This window comes from Rhinichthys klamathensis, unplaced genomic scaffold (genome assembly GCF_029890125.1).
Source record: "Rhinichthys klamathensis goyatoka isolate OS25496 unplaced genomic scaffold, OSU_Roscu_1.1 h1tg000018l_1, whole genome shotgun sequence".
Lineage (NCBI taxonomy): Eukaryota > Metazoa > Chordata > Actinopteri > Cypriniformes > Leuciscidae > Rhinichthys > Rhinichthys klamathensis.
The window spans coordinates 2650846-2670000 of record NW_026606569.1 but is presented as its reverse complement, the minus strand read 5'-3'; the positions used below and the strand labels follow the sequence as shown (position 1 = coordinate 2670000).

Here is a 19155-nt window from a genome sequence, read left to right as displayed (position 1 = left end):
CATCTTTTTGGTGCGGTGTCATCTCCAAGCATTGCAAATTTTGCTTTAAAGCAAACAGGAATCGATAATTCTGAACGGTACAGCTCACAAGTAATTGACACAATTAATCATAGTTTTTACGTTGATGATTGTCTCAAGTCTGTGGCTTCTGAGAAAGAAGCTATCAAGCTCATTGAAGTCCTCAGGGAAGCCTAGGAGGATTTACTTTACGTAAATGGGTGAGCAATAGCTCTGAAGTCCTTGAGACCATTCCAGAAAGTTACAGAGCCCCTCTTGTGAAACAGCTGGACTTGGACCGAGAAAAATCCCCTCTTGAAAGGGCACTCGGAATCCAGTGGAATATCCAAAAGGACGTCTTTACCTTCCGGGTAACCATTAAGAACAGAACTCCCACTAGACAAACAATCCTTTCTATAGTTAATTACATATACGACCCACTAGGTTTCATTTCCCCTTTTGTTCTCAAGGCCAAGCAAATTCTGCAAAGACTCTGCCATGAGAAATATGGCTGGGATGAAATAATCCCAGATGGAATTATGAGGCCATGGCAAAGATGGCTCACAGAGTTAGACCAGCTGAGCAGATTTGAAGTGGACATGTGCGTGAAGCCCGAGAACTTTGGTGTTGTAAAAACTGCTGAACTACACCATTTTTGTGATGCAAGCGAGCTAGGATATGGGACAGTAAGTTACCTCAAACTTACAAATAGTGTCAAAAATGTTCATGTCACATTTGTACTGGGAAAAGCCAGAGTAGTCCCACTCAAACGGATAACGATTCCGAGACTTGAGCTTGCAGCCGCAACCCTTGCTGTGAAGGTGGACAGAATGTTGCAAAAGGAACTTCATATGGAACTGGAAGATTCCACCTTCTGGACCGACAGTACGGTGGTACTGAAGTACATCCATAATCAGACAAAACGATTTCATACTTATGTCGCAAATAGAATTGCAGTGATACATAACCTCTCGCAAGTACATCAGTGGAGGTATGTATGTTCTGGAGACAACCCGGCAGATGACAGCTCACGTGGCTTACAGATAGAATCCCTCCTGAATTCCACAAGATGGCTGAACGGTCCTCACTTCCTGTCAAAGGAGAAATCTGAATGGCCTGAAGTGCCAGAAGATCTCAGATATATCCCATCAAACGATATGGAAGTAAAAAGAGAACTCTCTAGTAACTACTTGAACCTCCAGAACAACGCGGTTACAAGAATAATTGAGTATTATTCTTCATGGAGGAAACTATTGAGAGCTATTGCATGGTGGCTAAGGCTCAAAGGACTCTTGATGCTTCAGAAAGACAAAGGTCTTACAATAGATTCACAATGCAAAATGAATCAAAAAGGATTAACTCCTGAGGATTTGGACGAAGCTGAGAAGTCTGTCATTCGCTGTGAACAACAGCGCTACTTCGACTCAGAGATAACACTCTTGAGAGAAAACAAACTCATCAAATCAAATAGCTCCATATACAAACTGGATCCAATCATTGATGAGGGCATTTTGAGGATTGGAGGAAGACTAAGTAAAGCAGCCATGCCGGTGAGTCTAAAGAACCCAATTATTCTACCCAAAGACTCGCATATATCCAAACTGATCCTGCGTGACAAACATCAAAAAGTCGGACACTCAGGAAGAAATCACATGCTTTCGAGACTGGGTCAGATGTTCTGGATACCATCGGCAAATTCATCTGCAAGAAAGATAATAAAGTCTTGTGTCTTTTGCAGACGAATGCAAGCTAAAGTTGGAGAACAAAAAATGGCTGACCTACCCGATGAACGTGTCGCGCCTGATCTTCCACCTTTCTCACACGTGGGTATTGACTACTTTGGACCAATTGAAGTCAAACGAGGTCGTTCTCATGTAAAAAGATGGGGAGTGATATTTACCTGCCTGGTGAGCCGAGCAATACACCTCGAAGTGGCAAGCACATTAGACACGAACTCTTGCATCAATGCTATACGACGGTTTTTATGTCGGAGGGGACCAGTCCTGACCATCAGGACCGATCGTGGCACCAATTTTGTGTGTGCCCAGAAGGAATTAGAGGCCACCTTGAACCAAATGGACCATCACAAAATTCAAGAGACTTTGCTGAGCAATCATGTCAAGTGGACCTTTAATCCACCATTTGCAGCCCACTTCGGAGGAGTGTGGGAGAGATTAATCAAACTAGTTAAGAAAATACTGCTTTCTGTCCTGAAACAACAGACACTGGACGATGATCTGTTACAAACAGCTTTGTGTGAAGTTGAGTGTATTCTCAATGACAGGCCTATCACAACTGTATCAGGTGACCCAAATGATCTTGAACCCCTAACACCAAATCACCTTCTGCAGTTGAAATCCAAACCCCCCTTGCCACCTGGACTCTTCAATAGGGATGACTTGTACGCTAGTAAGCGATGGAAACAGGTGCAAGACCTTGCAGACCTTTTCTGGCAACGATGGACAACTGAATATCTTTCATTGATGCAGCAACGACAAAAGTGGAACAATCCCAAGAGAAACTTCCAGGTAGATGACATAGTAGTCATAGTAGACCACACAGCACCAAGGAACTCGTGGCCCTTAGGTCGTGTGATGAAGACCCTGCCGGGGCCCAAAGGTCTTGTCCGCAGTGTCTTGGTGAGGACTAAAACCACTGTTCTACAAAGACCCATCACCAAACTTTGTTTGCTTCTGGAAGCTGACAAGTCAGTAGAGCTGTCACGATATCTACTTTTTGTTGTGCGATATATTGCACCAAAATTAATTGCGATAAACGATATTATTGTAATTTTCAGACCATTTTATGCCACTGATTACATAATGACAATATAATAGCATAATAATGCAAATACACTGTTTCAAAGAACATTTTATTCTTAATCTATTCAATATTTAGACATTGTGAAATGTGAAAAAATATATCCCAAATAAATAAAACAAGTAAATAAATACACTTTCGTTAACAAAAAAGTGCAAGGTATAAAGAACTAGATCAAAACAAAGTAATATGTCAATTTAAACTTTTAAAGTGTCTCACACAAAGGCACAGATGCATCAACAGGACATTTCTGCTGTCAGATTCGTTTTTTAATTGTTAGGCAGATTCCGAGAAAGGAACACCAACATGTTTACCTTGTGGGGCTTAAAGGAGAACTCCGGTCAATTTTAACATTGAGCTCATTTTTTTGGTAAATTTGGAGTGCTGTCAGTACAGAGAACAACGACAAAAATCGGTGTTTCCTACACCGTGTTATCCTCTTTTTAAAATGTGCACACTGTTGACTTAAACGGGGCTAGTTTTAAACCTGTTAACATCCTTGATGTGTCATTTTAAGTGAACAGCCATGTGAGTGATGTTATTCATAGTGAACACGGTGAAAGATATGAATAAAGATGTGAAAGATATGAATAAAAATGATGTTTATTCAGCCAGCTCACATACCCGTATTTACTTCCTGTTTTCGGTCGAAGTCCACAGTAGTCGATTGTCGAGTTCGCGCGCGCGATCATTGGTAACTAAGATAACTAATGATCGCGCCCGCGAACTCGACAATTGACTACTGTGGACTTCGACCGAAAAAAGGAAGTAAATACAGGTATGTGAGCTGGCTGAATAAACATCATTTTTATTCATATCTTTCACATCTAACGTTACTGCAGTCAGATTCACCGTGTTCACTCTGAATAAAATCACTCACATGGCTCAATTCCATGTTGGACTCGTTATTCCTAACTGGCTCGCTGTAGATGTCGCAGAACACTTTAAAATGCAGTTGGTTCACGCCTTCTCTTTACCTGACGGTGTCTCTCTCTCTGTGTGTGTGTGTGTGTGTGTGTGTGTGTGTGGGGACACGCTGCCTGAGCCCCGCCTCCGACACAGAGTGCAGACAAGATGACAGAGGCAGCGCGATCAACTAAAATGTTGGTGACATTCATTGTAATGTAAAAATAAATCTAATTATTATTTTTAATAATAAAACAAATTATCAGTTGCAATATATCGCGGCACCAAAAATGATCGCGCTCATTTCCATATATCGTGCGATAAGTCGATATATTGACTATCGCGACAGCTCTACAAGTCAGCCTGAGCGATTCTGACAAAACAATGTCAGATTTCTACAGTCTTATGTGCACGCTTTCATTTATCCTGACAAACCTACATATATCATTACGTGCTCACACACCAGTACATATCTTTGTCACAATGAGGAGTCGTAGATCCAAATGCAAGTAAAACAGTTTATTGTGGACACAGCACAGGAGATACTCAAAACACCACGTTTAGCAGGCGGGAGACCTGGAAGACAACACTCCGACTGGAAGACGTCAGACGAGGATGTACACACTCGACAGGAGATACTCAAAACACCACGTTTAACAGGCGGGCGACCTGGAAGGAGTCCGACGGGGAAATCTCCAGTGAAGGTAAACCTATAGTTTACCAACCATCAAGGTCGGTCAGAAATCTTGGAGTAATCTTTGATGATCAGCTGACCTTCACAGACCACATTACAAAGACAGCTCGATCATGCAGGTTTGCTATGCACAACATCAGGAAGATCAGGCCTTTCCTAACTGAGCATGCAACACAACTTCTCGTCCAGGCCCTGGTCATTTCTAGGCTTGATTACTGCAATGCTCTTCTGGCTGGACTTCCATCATGTGCAACTAAACCTCTACAAATGATCCAGAATGCTGCAGCTCGTCTGGTCTTCAACGAGCCCAAAAGGGCCCACGTCACTCCTCTGCTCATCTCTCTGCACTGGCTACCACTCGCTGCTCGCATCAAGTTCAAGGCTTTGACGCTTGCTTACAGATTGACCACAGGTTCAGCTCCCTCCTACTTCCACTCACTACTACAAGTCTACATCCCTACCAGAAGCCTACGATCGGTCAATGAGCGACGGCTCGTGGTACCATCACAGCGGGGCACAAAATCACTTTCCAGAACATTCTCATTCACGGTTCCATGCTGGTGGAATGATCTCCCCACCCTCATCGGGAATGCAGAATCCCTGACAACATTCAAAAGACAACTGAAAACTCATCTCTTCCGGGAGCACTTAACTTAAAAAAAAAAAAAAAAAAAAAAAAAAAAATCCTTTCCTCTAAATCCTCGCTTGCCTGCCTTATGCTACTCCGAGCCATGGCTGAACTTTGTATTTTGAGCACTTCTTGCGTTGCTTTTGCCTCTTCACGATGACTCGCTTGGTTTAGTCCTCAGTTGTAAGTCGCTTTGGATAAAAGCGTCTGCTAAATGACTAAATGTAAATGTAAATGTATAGTCAGGTGAATAGACTCAGGCGATCTCCCAAACCGCTGGATGCGTAGGAAACACAGACAAAACTCCGCACGGAGACTAGGGCACAGGAACTGTGTGAGAGACAAACAAGAGTGACGAACCGACACTAAGCACAGAAAACTCCAGCGATATAAAGGCAGCTAACAAGCCTAATGACAAGCTGCAGCTGAAGGCTGATAAGAACCAGCTGGTGCTAACAACAAACAGGTAGAACACACCCACAAACCCACGCCTACAAAACACACCAACAGAGACACAGAACGAACACCCGGATTGATGCACCGTGACAATCTTTACATACATGGACTTTTCAAATTCGCACCACATATACACTCAAAATCTGCACATACATGGACTTCTCATCTTTCGCACCACATTTACACCCATTGGACTTTTTGTATCCTTCCCTATGGAGTGTGCTTTAGACACATCTATGGTATGAACTTTGGGGGTGATTCATGAGAATTGTTAAAAAAGATAGATGAAGTAAGATATCACAATGTATTAACATTGATGAATGAAATGCAATATGATTAATGTGATAATTGCTATGTAAATTGACATTTGTTTTTGTATACTGTACATATGGCAATACTGTATCTAGTCATATGAGTTCTGACTCCATTAGATATCTTATTTGGTAATTGTTCTGCTTTGGCATTAACAATTAGGGGCCAGGATGTTGGAGCCATATTCAGAATGTGTACTACCATTATTATCATTGAGTAAAGATTAATTTGATTTATTTATTTTGTAATACATAATATTATGCTTTAAATGTACAAGGGAATTCTGTTTAATTTTTAATACTTGTACTAACCGGGTTAAGTACATTTATTGACTCCTCCCCTTTTGACGCGTCACTACGATGCGTGAGTGCAGGTGTTGATAATGAGGTAGGATTGTTTGGCACAGACAGGTTAGAGTTTGGAGAGCAACAGTTTCTTCAATCGCATGAAATGCATGTTACTGATAGTGTTTTCTTGGATGTCAATTTTTGTTTTTTGTTTGGAAAGTAAACCAGAGATTGCGATCAATAAATACGTTTTTTTGTTATGACCGCTTCTCCGTGCGTGCTTAATGGACATGTAGATATGAAGATACTCCTCATCTAACCTCGAGAGGCTAAAAGAATTAAGACATTAGGTATTAGCCTCTACAGGTTATATGTTGTTATTTCGCTGGGAATTAGAAAACTTCCGTCTACAGTCTGCCGTGTACAGTCATTTTTTATTATCGGTGCGCGCCACAATCGACCGAATGATTACGTGGTCTAAATTCCTGTTTTTTTACACTATTGTAACTAGAGTTTTAAAACAATTACACTGCACTTGGATGAATAAATGTATTCGCTTTATTTAATAATATTACCAGTTCCATATTATCTTTCTTAAAAAATAAGACAATGAATGGTTTTATTTTTTTAATTAGACTGCATTCTTGTCAATTTCTAAATGTTTACTTTTTGATTTATGAATTATAACAGACTGATGGGGAAAAAAATTATTACTTTTTAAAAATTGGTTTTATTATTATTGAACAATTTCTTGCTTTTTGTTAGTTTTTATTAGTTGTAATTTTTATATAAACATTTAACTTTTAAAATAAAGGTTTTACAACAACATCACCATCTTCTGTTATGTGGGCCTCCATGTTCATCTATTGTACAGTATATGATATTGGTGGAGGATGGTGGGGGCCCACATCAATATTTTTTCAGGGGGCCCCGAATCCTCTAGCTACGGCCCTGACCCTAGCAACCATTTAGCAAGACCTATATCTCTGCATCAGAACATCGTATAAAGATGGGGGTTGGCTCTTTTGACTCATGCAGGAAAACAGCACCTCCAATATGCTACAAATGCTAGCAGTGAATAGCTACATGCTAAAAGCGATTAGTTACGTGTTAAATCATAACTAGAACATGCTAAGAACTCTATAAAAACAACATGAATAAGCCATGTTTAAGCTCCACAACATCGTACAGACATAGTTGTTGGCTCGTATACAATTATGTACCACACCCTAGCAACCGAGCGGCGAGTTTTGCCACTGCAAGCACCACTTCACATTTTATTCTGGAAATGTAAATTCTAGTTGAATGAACGAAATGACTCGAAAAAAGATTCGTTCATTTTGATGAACGAGTTCGAACAGGAGAGTCACGAACGTGCATCACAGAACAGAGCAAGGCGAGCATTTGTTCTTTTAAGACGTAAACTTTTGTATTTATTTTTGAAATGACCGTTCGTTTCGCTAGATAAGACCCTTATGCATCGTCTGGTGTCGTTTAAAGCCCTTTGAAGCGGCACTGAAACTGTCTTTTGGACCTTGAACCGTTTGGGTCCCATTGAAGTCCATTATATGGAGAAAAATCCTGGAATGTTTTCATCAAAAACATTAATTTCTTTTCAACTGAAGAAAGAAAGACATGGACATCTTGGATTTTTCATACATCAATGGAAGGCTTATTTCTTCAGTGTTCAGCTGATGTATAAATCTAAATTTCAAAAAATTGACCCATGCGACTGGTTTTATGGACCAGGGTCACATTTAGGTTTCACTGAGCTACAAAGAAAGATATGGCTGGCTGGTCTAACATCTGCCAAAAAGATAATTGCGCAAAGATGGCTCCCTCACAATATTCAGTTTCATGATATAGTAATGTTAAAACGTTCAATGGCTAGAATAAATAAAGCTAGAGCCTCCAGCCTTGAGGTATGGAAAGCTGCTGCTGCAGTGAACTGACAGGAAAGCTTCTAGATGGAAGAATTTAATTTGAGGTACAATTTGAACATGTAAACCTCTGATTATCTGTGTGTTTCTCATATTGCTCATATCAGCTGTATCTGTGTTTTGTATTTATGCATCTATTTTTTATATATATTTTATTTTAGGTAATTTGTTTTGATTGCAATTTTACTACAAGGATCAGTAGATTGGACTGCTGGGGGGTTCAGAGGGTCAATTTTTGTTCTGTGTATTGTGAAAAACCTTTGGGTAATCTTATCTATGAAAAATCAATAAATGAATCCCCCCAAAAATAGTTAATTTATTATATAAGCATTTATTAACACACTAAGTAACTATTATTATATGTCTGAATAATAAGATGTATGAATGTACATTTAAATAGTATATTAATCATTTACTTACACTTTCTAAGTAATCTAATGAACCACTGACAACTCTTAAATAACTGGTTTATAAATAATGCAATACTTCATTTAGAAATGATAAATTGAGTATTAATAAAGTATGAAAATACAATTATTAAACACATTATAGATATGCTTTTAAATCAAGAATAAAGCAATTATAGCTGTATTTATAAACTGCTTATTAATGTATATTAATGCTTTATAAATTATGAATTAACTGATTACTAATGCTTAACTAATGATTAATAGCGTGCAGTTATTATAAAGTGTTACCCACTTATAGTATTGTTATTGTTATATGTATTGTAAGTATAGTGAAGTTGTACTTGAGGCATTAAGGGCAGAGGGGAGAAAAGCAGAGCTGTGGGTTTTATATATACACGATGTTGTATCTGCACAAAATGCCAATAAATATATTTTGAAATAAGAAAAGTCGGATATGTGCACATATGTCACACCACTGGACCTCACCTAACACAGTCCCTTCTTCTTAAGTTCCAAAACTATTTTACTGATGAAATTGCAGGGGAGCGCTGACATTACATTTCTGTGCACTTGTATGAGCACTGTGTGTTCTGTTTGTGCGTTTTTATGGGAGAGCGGGATAAGGTGAATACAAATTTATTTTGTAGGAAAATCATGGCAATGGTTTGTGATTAATATCCTGTTTGTTATATTTTCTTTGTCTTTGTGGGTTTTGGTTCTTTTGCTGTTGTAGGCTGTCAACCTCTGAAATAACTGAAATCATTTTGCAAAGTGATATGTTAATCAACTCTTCATGCTCTACATACTTGAGTTTATCCAGTCTGTAGTTTGGATCGTTGAGTTTATCAGAGAGCAGCTTGACTCCTGAATCTCCAGGGTGGTTGTAGCTCAGATCCAGCTCTCTCAGGTGTGACGGGTTTGAACTCAGAGCTGAAGACACATAACCACAGCCTTCCTCTGTCACCATACAGCCAGACAATCTACAAAGACATACAGCAACAGTCCACATGACATTAGTTTGGCAATCAGATGTTACCATCATACACTGACCTTGGTTCCAATTCCTAAAAGAAGAATAAGCCTAAGTTGATTGTAGAGACCATTGGTGGCAATTGTTCTACAATCAACTTACAATGCTTTTAGGAAACTCAGCCCAGTGCAGTTTGTATTTGCAGCTGTTATTTTCTATAGATTCAGTCACAAATGTGTCTGTGGAAATGTACCAGCATAAAAATATTACTTTTCTAAATGTAGTTTAGTCGTCAGACACATTTATACATATTTGGATTATATAAATTGTTACTTGAACATTTATACCTATTTCAGACACTCCCAAAACTGATGAAATTATTAGAGGAATTTGGTTCCATTTCGGGTTATACAATTAATATCAATAAAACTCAAATATTAAAATTTAAATATGACCCACCAGCCTCAATTAAGACCAAGTACAATTGGAAATGGGAGGCTGATTCGATTAAATATTTGGGTGTTTTATTACCTAGGGACTTCTCAAAATTGTACGACATCAATTGTGGCCCATTAAATTCAAAGATAAAATCTGATATACAAAGATGGAATGTTATTCCCTTCTTAAGTTTAAGTTCCCGGATAGAGTCAATCAGAATGAATATTCTTCCATGGATGTTATACCTTTTTCAATGTCTGCCAGTCAAAATACCACCTAAGCAGTTCTTAGAATGGGACAGATTAATAGCAAGGTATTTGTGGCAAGGGAAAAGGGCCAGAATTAAATTTAAGACACTGCAACTAAGAAAAGAGAAGGGTGGAATGGGCCTTCCTTGCCTACAGGATTACTACCATGCAGCCCAACTGAGACCTTTAGACCGTGTGTCTACCAAAGCATTTTTTCACGCAGCTGGCGTATATTTCCAATTGTTTTCAATGGGAGCGCCATGTTTTTTAAACGCCATGAGCGTAACGAGGCGCTGAGCGTTTTTTTTTCACGCTGAAGCGCTGAGCGCGCGGCGTTTTTACTGGTCGCCGAGAGTTGAAAAATGTTCAACTTTGGGTAAAACGGCGAACATCGCGGCGTAATACCTTCCGCAAGTGTGCTGACCCGTGTCCTAGATATTTGACACCGGAAGATTCACACGATCTGTGCGTGTTTTGCCTGGGGGAAGAGCATGCGCGGGAAGCTCTCGAGGGAGCTTTCTGCGCGAACTGTGAGAGGTTTACGATCAAAACTCTCCGCTCTCGTCTGTCCCACTTCTCGAGGGAAGTGGGCGCGGCATCTGAACCCCGCGGTTCCGGTCCCGCTCGGGCTGAGGCTCAGCGGCGGTTGAGCTCGTGGGGTTCTCAGATGGAGCTGGCAGATCATCTGGAGAGGGGTGTTAACCTCTCGGATGATCTGCCAGCTGATGAGGGTGAGTTACAGGTCGATGTTGAGGAAGTTCTTTCTCTCTCTGATGGATCTGTAACTGGTTCTCTTCGGGCCGGGCAGGAGGTGGGTGTTGATGATGTTAGTTTGGTTGAGACCGAACCATCTCAGCCCTCCTGCCCAGTGTACGCTGAGCTGGTGGATGTTATGGGGCGCGCAACCGACAGATTGCAGCTGCAGTGGAGGCGCGTCCGGGAGGAACCTGTTCGTGGTATTTTGGACGATCGGTTCCTCCCCACCCGTAAGCCACCGGCTCGGACGAGCCTTCCATTCCTTCCCGATCTCCACTCTGAGATCGAGAAGGCATGGAAGAACCCGTTCTCCGCGCGTCTCTATCTACATCAGCGAGCTAGTTTCGCTGCTGTGGAGGGAGCCGCGGAGCACGGGTATGTGTCGATGCCGCCAGTGGACGAGACGTTGGCTAACTATCTCGCCTCTGGTCGGTCGTCTTCACTAGAAGCTCCGACCCTGCCATCCAAGCCGCTCAGGACAACTTCGCGCTTGAATGGCAGAGCGTACACGGCAGCAGGTCAGGCGGGTGCGGTTCTGCACACCCTCGCGGTCCTTCAGGCCTACCAAGCCGACCTGCTGCGGGACCTCGATCAGGGGGCCGGCCTGTCCCCTGACGCGGTCGCGGAGCTGCGCCGCACCACGGATTTGACTCTCCGGGCCACCAAGCAGTCTGCGGTTTCCATCGGTCGTGCGATGGCTGCTATGGTGGCCACGGAGAGGCATCTGTGGCTCAACCAGGCTGACATCGGGGAGAAAGAAAAAACTTTTCTCCTCGATTCACCGGTTTCGCCTTCCGAGCTTTTCGGACCTTCTGTCGAGACAGTGGTCGATAAGTTCAGGGAGGTGAGGGCGCGCTCTGCGGCGTTTAAGAGCTGCATACCGCGGAGGTCCTCGGCCCAGCCCAGGCAGGCGGGAGGGCCTGGTCCGTCGTGGTCTGAGGATCACAGACGGACCCAGAAGGCCAGTGTCGCTTCCCGTGCACCCCCTCCTCCTAGTAGGGGGAGCAGGGCGCGCAGGAGGCGTAACTCCCGCGGGAGGCAGGATCTCAGGGAGGTGATCCAGAGTAAGCGTTCTCAGACTGAACGTTAGACATCACCTTCCTGGATCTTGTCTCCTAACCACCATCGCTCCCAGGCTCCTCCTACATCAGGCCTGGGGCGGGGCCCATGATGAGTTCAAGAATTCTCTGATGGCCCGCTTCAGCTTGGTTGTTAGGAGCGCCTTCCCTTGGCTTGTGAAACAGTAGAATTCAGGTTTCTGAGTTCCTGTGTCCTGGTGTGCTTCATTTCGCACGTTGCAGGTTTTATGTTGAGTGAAAATGTTTTTTCTGCGCAAATAACATTTTTCTCTTCTTTTTCAGAACTCGTCTCCTGTACAGAGCCGGGGACATGTTGGTAAGCAAAGGTAATGTATTGTAAGGTGAGCTGAGCTCCCACATGTTGTGGTCGCCAGGTTACAGGCCTCACCAGGCCTTCCAGGCTATGAGCTTCCATATGTCAGGTCACAGGCCTTATCCAGCCTTCCTGAATATGAGCTCCCACATACTGTGGTTATTAGGTTTTTTTTATTTTTTTTTTATTTTTTATTTATCGGGGACAACACACAAAATACATTAATCTTGCGAAAAGATGTTTTGTGCCAGAGTTAGCCGAAGCTAATTTTCATCCGCAGTCCCCGGGCAGGTGCACACAATTTTTAAAACATTACATTACAAAACCACTATCAATAGTAAAAATAATGACAAATAGGCTACACATAATATTAGTCAACGAAAATCATATAAAAACAAACAGATGTTCAAAATGAGAGAACATATTCAAAAGACAATCTCTACCCATAATATACATTAAATGTGCTGATGCTGACACAGCTGGTTCTCAAGGATGTATTTCTTTAAGTGTTGAGAAAAATGGTTCAGATCTATAGACATCTTTAAACTGTTGGGGAGTTGATTCCATTGTTTAATGATTTTAAATGAATAAGCTGTCTGTGCAAAGGCGGAGGATCTTTTCGGGATGGCAAGATTTCTGTGAACAGTGGATCGGGATGTTCGGTTCGTTTGTTCCGAATAAAGTTTTATGAATTTTTTCATCGAGGGAGGAGCTAGATTATTAATAATTTTAAAAACAGTTCTCAAATTTGTAAATTGAATTAGGGAATCAAAACTTAATACTTTGTATTTACGTAAAATAGTGCAATGATGATAGCGAGGGGCTTTTCTGTCAAGCACCTTTAACGCCTGATTATAGACTGATCTGAGCGGTTTAAGTGTAGTCTCGTTGGCCTGAGACCAACAGGACAAACAATAGGTGATGTGTGAAGAAATCATGGCATTAAAATACATGAAAGATGCCTCAATTGTCAAACTATTCCTAATATGCTTAAAAATAGAAATATTATATTTAATGGAGTTAGACAGTTTTTTAGTATGTTTTTTAAAACTTAACGTTTGATCTAGATGGACACCTAGATATTTAGTCTCTGTCACGATAGTAATTTTTTGCCCATTGAAATAGATGTTAGGCATATCTTTTACTTTGTTTGACTTAACGAAGAACATTCCAACAGTTTTTTTAGTATTTAATGTTAAGCAAGAAGTTTTTAGCCAATTACTTATTTTGTCCATAGCTGAGGACAATTTAGTGGCTACTTGCTCCATATCCCTCCCATGTGTGTAGATGACAGCATCATCTGCATACATGATGATGTCTACGCCCTTGCACACAGCCGGGAGATCATTTATGTAAATACTGAACAACAAGGGTCCCAGAATTGATCCTTGCGGGACCCCTGTTGTGCTGGGCTTCAGAGTGGACAATACATTTTTTACCCTCACACATTGCATCCGATTTGCAAGATATGATTGTATCCAATGCAATGTCTCTATAGACAGATTATACTTAGAACTCTTAGACAGGAGGACACTGTGGTTCACCGTGTCAAATGCCTTTCGTAAGTCCAAAAACACGGCACCCACCGTGCCCCCTCCGTCCAAGCTGACCTTTATATTCTCCATCAGATAGCAGCAGGCTGCGTCGGTGGAATGATTACGTCTAAAGCCGAACTGCATTGGGTGTAACAAATTATTACGGTCGAAATGATCGGTTAGCTGCTCTAAAATGGCTTTCTCGAGAATTTTAGATACTACAGGCATTATGCTAATAGGCCTGTAGTTGCTCATTTCATTTTTACATCCAGATTTGTATATTGGGATTATAACTGCAGTTTTAAAGACACTGGGAAAGATACTCTCATCAATAGATTTATTCACGATATATGTTATAACTGGTGTTAAAATCTCCCTATGTTTTTTAATGAAAGAGCTATCAATTCCCCAAAAGTCTTTTGCTTTTGAATTTGATAAGGATTGTATTATTTTATCTGTTTTAGAGCCATCAATGCTTTTAAAACATAAAGCTTCATGATCGTTAACAGGTGGCTGAGGCAATAAACTAAAATGAAACAATCCAGAGGCATGTTGAATAATTTCATTCACTGAGTCAATAAAATAATCATTAAAATGGTTTGAAACTGTTAGTCCATCCTTGTGGTTTTTATCATTTATTTTCAGCTCTATTATTCCATTCTTAGTTTGCGCCTTTCCAGTTAATTTATCTATAGCTCGCCAACATTCTTTAGAATTGCCCTTAGCTTGTTTAATTATATTCAGATAAAACATTGCTTTTGCTTGTCTTAGCTGTTGAGTGACTTTATTTCGAAGTCCCTTATAGATCAGGCGATCAGTTATAAGACCCGTTTTATATGACTTTCTTAATGCTGAATCTCGAGTTCTCATTAATTTCCATAGATTATCATTTAACCACGGTAACGGAATTTTGCCTTTAGGTTTTACCTTTTTTTCTTTAGAATACTTAAGAACAAGCTGTTGGAACATCTTTATCAACTCACTAGAGGCTGTATTACTATCTTTATCATTTATCATTTCAAACCAGTTTATCTTTCTGATTTCATTATCAAACCTCTCAATATCTTTCCTGGGGATACAAAGTACAGAATCAAAATCAACCTTATTTAAATTTCGGTATCGCATTTTTGACAATTTCCTTGAAACTAGTGTTAAATTATGATCCGAAAGACCTGTTATCAAATTATAAACTTTACCAATACGGTCAGCTTTGTTAGTAAAAACTAGATCGATAAGTGTTTGAGATGTTTTAGTAATCCGAGTTGCTTTTTTATAATTTGTGTAAAATTAAATTTTTGAGTAATCTCTTTTAGTTTTTTCCTCCCATTTTTATCGATCCAATTTATCTTAAAATCTCCCATAAGAAGTATTTCTTTCGCATCACACTTTTTAAGAATGTCCGTTAGGTGATTAAAAAATAAATTATTTGATGCCGGAGGCCTATACAAAGCAAGAACAGCAAATGACATTTTCCGGAGACAGCTTAATTTTTATCCCCACACATTCCAAAACATCGCCCACTGATTCCATGTGTACACATTGATAACTGTCCTTAACATATATCATTACTCCGCCCCCTTTGCCATGACCACGGTCACGCCTGTAAATGTTATAGCCTGGAATATGAACAACGGTATTTGAAATGGTGGATTTTAGCCAAGTCTCCGAGAGACACAAAAAGTCAAGGTTGGACTGTGTTAGCAACTGTTCCAGTTGTTCAATTTTCGATACAGCGCTTCTTATGTTGAGGTGTCCCCCAAATACACCTTTGGGTTTGACTTTTGGGTCCCAGAGTACTTTGGCGTGGTTAACAGTCTGAAATAGTCTGTATCTCTGTTGTTTAGTGTCAGCGTTTGAGTGACACGGTATGGATAGATGAGACGAATACCCCAAATCACATGCCGTTCCAGCTTTCTCCACAGTGGCATTTTGTTTGTTTACCTCGGAATCCGGACAAGATTTTTCTGTGCATGGTGTCTGTGCTAAAGCACCTGACAAGTTCTTTTTACACAATGTCTCAATACCATCTGGGGACAGTGTTGACGGCATGCAACTTTGTCCATTTGTTTGTGTGTGCTCGTCAGAGTAACTCACTTCGAACGTGACTGCAGGTCCACACATGGGCAAAACGCCGTTTACTCCCGTTAGTTCTTCCACGCCACCAGTCCCGGGGTTTGTATGTAGGCCTATATCCCCACCTGTGATCGTGACTACAAATCCACTCAAGGGTAAGACGCCATTTACACCCGGTTGTTCTCCCCCACCTCCGACAGGACCGGGGTTTAGATGTATATCCCCACACAATAAAAGTAAAATGCATAGCATGGTTGAAACAGCTGATCCCCGGCCCCAAACAGGCCCCACCCGGCCTTCCTGATATGAGCTCCCACATACTGTGGTCGTCAGGTTACAGGCCTCACCGGCCTTCCTGGTTATGAGCTCCCACATGCTGGGTTTCAGGTTACAGGCCTTACTAGGCCTTCCTGAATATGAGCTCCCACACACGGTGGTCGCCAGGTTACAGGCCTCGCCAGGCCTTCCTGGTTATGAGCTCCCACATACTGTGGTCGCCAGGTTACAGGCCTCACCCGGCCTTCCTGATAAGAGCTCCCACATACTGTGGTAGCCAGGTTACAGGCCTCACCCGGCCTTCCTGGTTATGAGCTCCCAAATACTGGGTTTCAGGTTATAGGCCTTACCAGCCTTCCTGATGAGAGCTCCCACATACTGTGGTCGCCAGGTTACAGGCCTCACCCGGCCTTCCTGGTTATGAGCTCCCAAATACTGGGTTTCAGGTTACAGGCCTCACCCGGCCTTCCTGATATGAGCTCCCACCTACTGTGCTCGCCAGGTTACAGGCCTCACCCGGCCTTCCTGGTTATGAGCTCCCACATGCTGTGGTTGTCAGGTGTCAGGCCTCACCGGCCTTCCTGATATGAGCTCCCATATACTGGGTATCAGGTTACAGGCCTCACCGGTCTTCCTGATATGAGCTCCCACATACTGTGGTCGCCAGGTTACAGGCCTCGCCCGGCCTTCCTGGTTATGAGCTCCCACATGCTGTGGTCGCCAGGTTACAGGCCTCACCCGGCCTGCCTGATAAGAGCTCCCACATACTGTGGTAGCCAGGTTACAGGCCTCACCGGCCTTCCTGGTTATGAGCTCCCACATTCAGTGGTCACCAGGCTTCAGGCCTCCTCGGCCTTCCTGGTTATGAGTTGTCACATGTCAGGTTTCAGGCCTCACTAGGCCTTCCTGAATGTGAACTCCCACTCACTGTGGTCGCTAGGGTGTGGTTGTGAGCTTTCACCTTCCAGGTTGTAGGCCTCATTAGGCCTTCCTGAATGTGAGCTCCCACACATTTTTCTATTAGGTTACAGGCCTCATCTGGCCTTCCTGATTAAGTTAAAACCATACTTATGGTAAGTCACACGACGGAACGTCTTGTGTACTTTCTAAAATCCATTTTTATGGTAAGGGTCATGCGCTGTATGCTTCGGTCCCTTCCTATTTGGCCCAGACCCAGGTCTTTCACCACGGGTCCCACTCTAGATGCGTCCTGTCGTCAAAGTTTGCTACGACAGACGCCTTTTTCTGATCCAGGCCTTCCTGGATTCGGAATTACTAAGTACACGCACTTTTGTTTCATGTACTTTCTAAAATCCATATTTATGGCCTTTCTGAAAGTAGCCCCCACACGGTGTGGTTGTCAGGTTACAGGCCTTGTCAGGCCTACCTGATATGAGCTCCTTCCTTCTATGGTTGTCAGGTTACAGGCCTCGCCGGCCTTCCTGGTTTTGAGTTCCCACATTTAGTGGTCACCAGGCTTCAGGCCCCCTCGGCCTTCCTGGTTATGAGTTGTCACATGTCAGATTTCAGGCCTCACCAGGCCTTCCTGAATGTGAACTCCCACTCACTGTGGTCGCTAGGGTGTGGTTGTGAGCTTTCACATGTCAGGTTGCAGGCCTCATCAGGCCTTCCTGAATGTGAGCTCCCACACACTTTGACTATCAGGTTATAGGCCTTATCTGGCCTTCCTGGTCATGTCAAAACCATACTTATGGTAAGTCACATGATGGAACATCTTGTGTACTTTCTAAAATCCATTTTTATGGTAAGGGTCATGCGCTGTACGCTTCAGTCCCTTTCTATGTGGCCCAGACCCAAGTCTTTCACCTCGGGTCCCACTCTAGATGCGTCCTGTCGTCAAAGTATGCTACGACAGACGCCTTTCTGGCTAACTTCTTCATTCTGATCCAGGCCTTTTCTGGATTCGGAATGGCTAAGTACATGCACTTTTGTTTCATGTACTTTCTAATGTAGCCCCCACGTGGTGTGGTTGTCAGGTTATAGGCCTTATCAGGCCTTCCTGGTTATGAGCTCCCATATTCTGGGTATCAGGTTACAGGCTTATCCGGCCTTCCTGATATGAGCTCCCACATACTGTGGTTGTCAGGTGTCAGGCCACACCGGCCTTCCTGATATGAGTTCCCATATACTGGGTATCAGGTTATAGGCCTCACCGGCCTTCCTGATATGAGCTCCCACATACTGTGGTCGCCAGGTTACAGGCCTCACCCGGCCTTCCTGGTTATGAGCTCCCACATGTTGTGGTCGCCAGGTTACAGGCCTCACCGGCCTTTCCTGATGTGAGCTCTCAGGTACTGGAGCTCCCCACATAGAGGGTAATCAGGTCTTTGGCCTCAGCAGACCTTCCTGGTTTTTGATCCCTCTCTTACAGTACTTCCTCAGTGTTCAGGAGGAGCACTGGGTAGACCCATGGATTGAGTGGACGACTTCCGTCTTTTCTTGAGGTTGAGTTACACTCTCCGGGTAATCCCGTCTCTGTGATCCGGAACTGAATGATTTCTGCCAGCTTTGCAGGCCTTCAGTTTTGGATGCCTTTTCCAAGGCAGTTTCCAGAGGCTCTGTCTCGGACAGACAGGCAATGGCCAGACTGTGCGTCTTAGTATAGATCACCAGGCCAGCCTGGTGGCATGTCAGGAGGCATGCTCTCCTGAATAGTGACTGGCTGGGAATCCCTTGAGTCCCCTAGCCACACTCCCTAGAAGGGACCCCTTCTATTAGGAAGTTGTGGTCCTAAGCCTTTGAGCTGGCCCAGATATACCTCCCATGAACTATGTTCTGGCAGTTTCTCGGTTCATTAGCTTGGGCTATGACCGGTAGGGAGTGCTGTCACTGACAGCCCAACGTGACCTAGGGTGAGTGGTTTTAGTGTCCTTTGTATTACTGGTTCTGACAGTTGTCACTGCCATTGGGCATGCACTCCCCTCAGTATGGCGGCGTGGGTATTTCGTTCCCCATAACGTCGATGACGTATTGTTGAGTTCCCTTCGAAAGGGAAC

The 19155-nt window shown here is 42.7% G+C and overlaps 1 protein-coding gene across 3 annotated transcripts in view; it reads right to left on the bottom strand.

Moving 5' to 3' along the window:
* Nucleotides 1-19155, bottom strand: part of LOC130070217 (NACHT, LRR and PYD domains-containing protein 12-like) — a 44392-nt gene that overhangs the window by 9673 nt on the left and 15564 nt on the right. For all 3 annotated transcript variants that reach the window (XM_056234527.1, XM_056234535.1, XM_056234545.1), the window contains one exon: nucleotides 9257-9430. In XM_056234527.1, the coding sequence (XP_056090502.1) occupies nucleotides 9257-9430 (174 nt within the window). The remainder of the gene's footprint in view (nucleotides 1-9256; nucleotides 9431-19155) is intronic.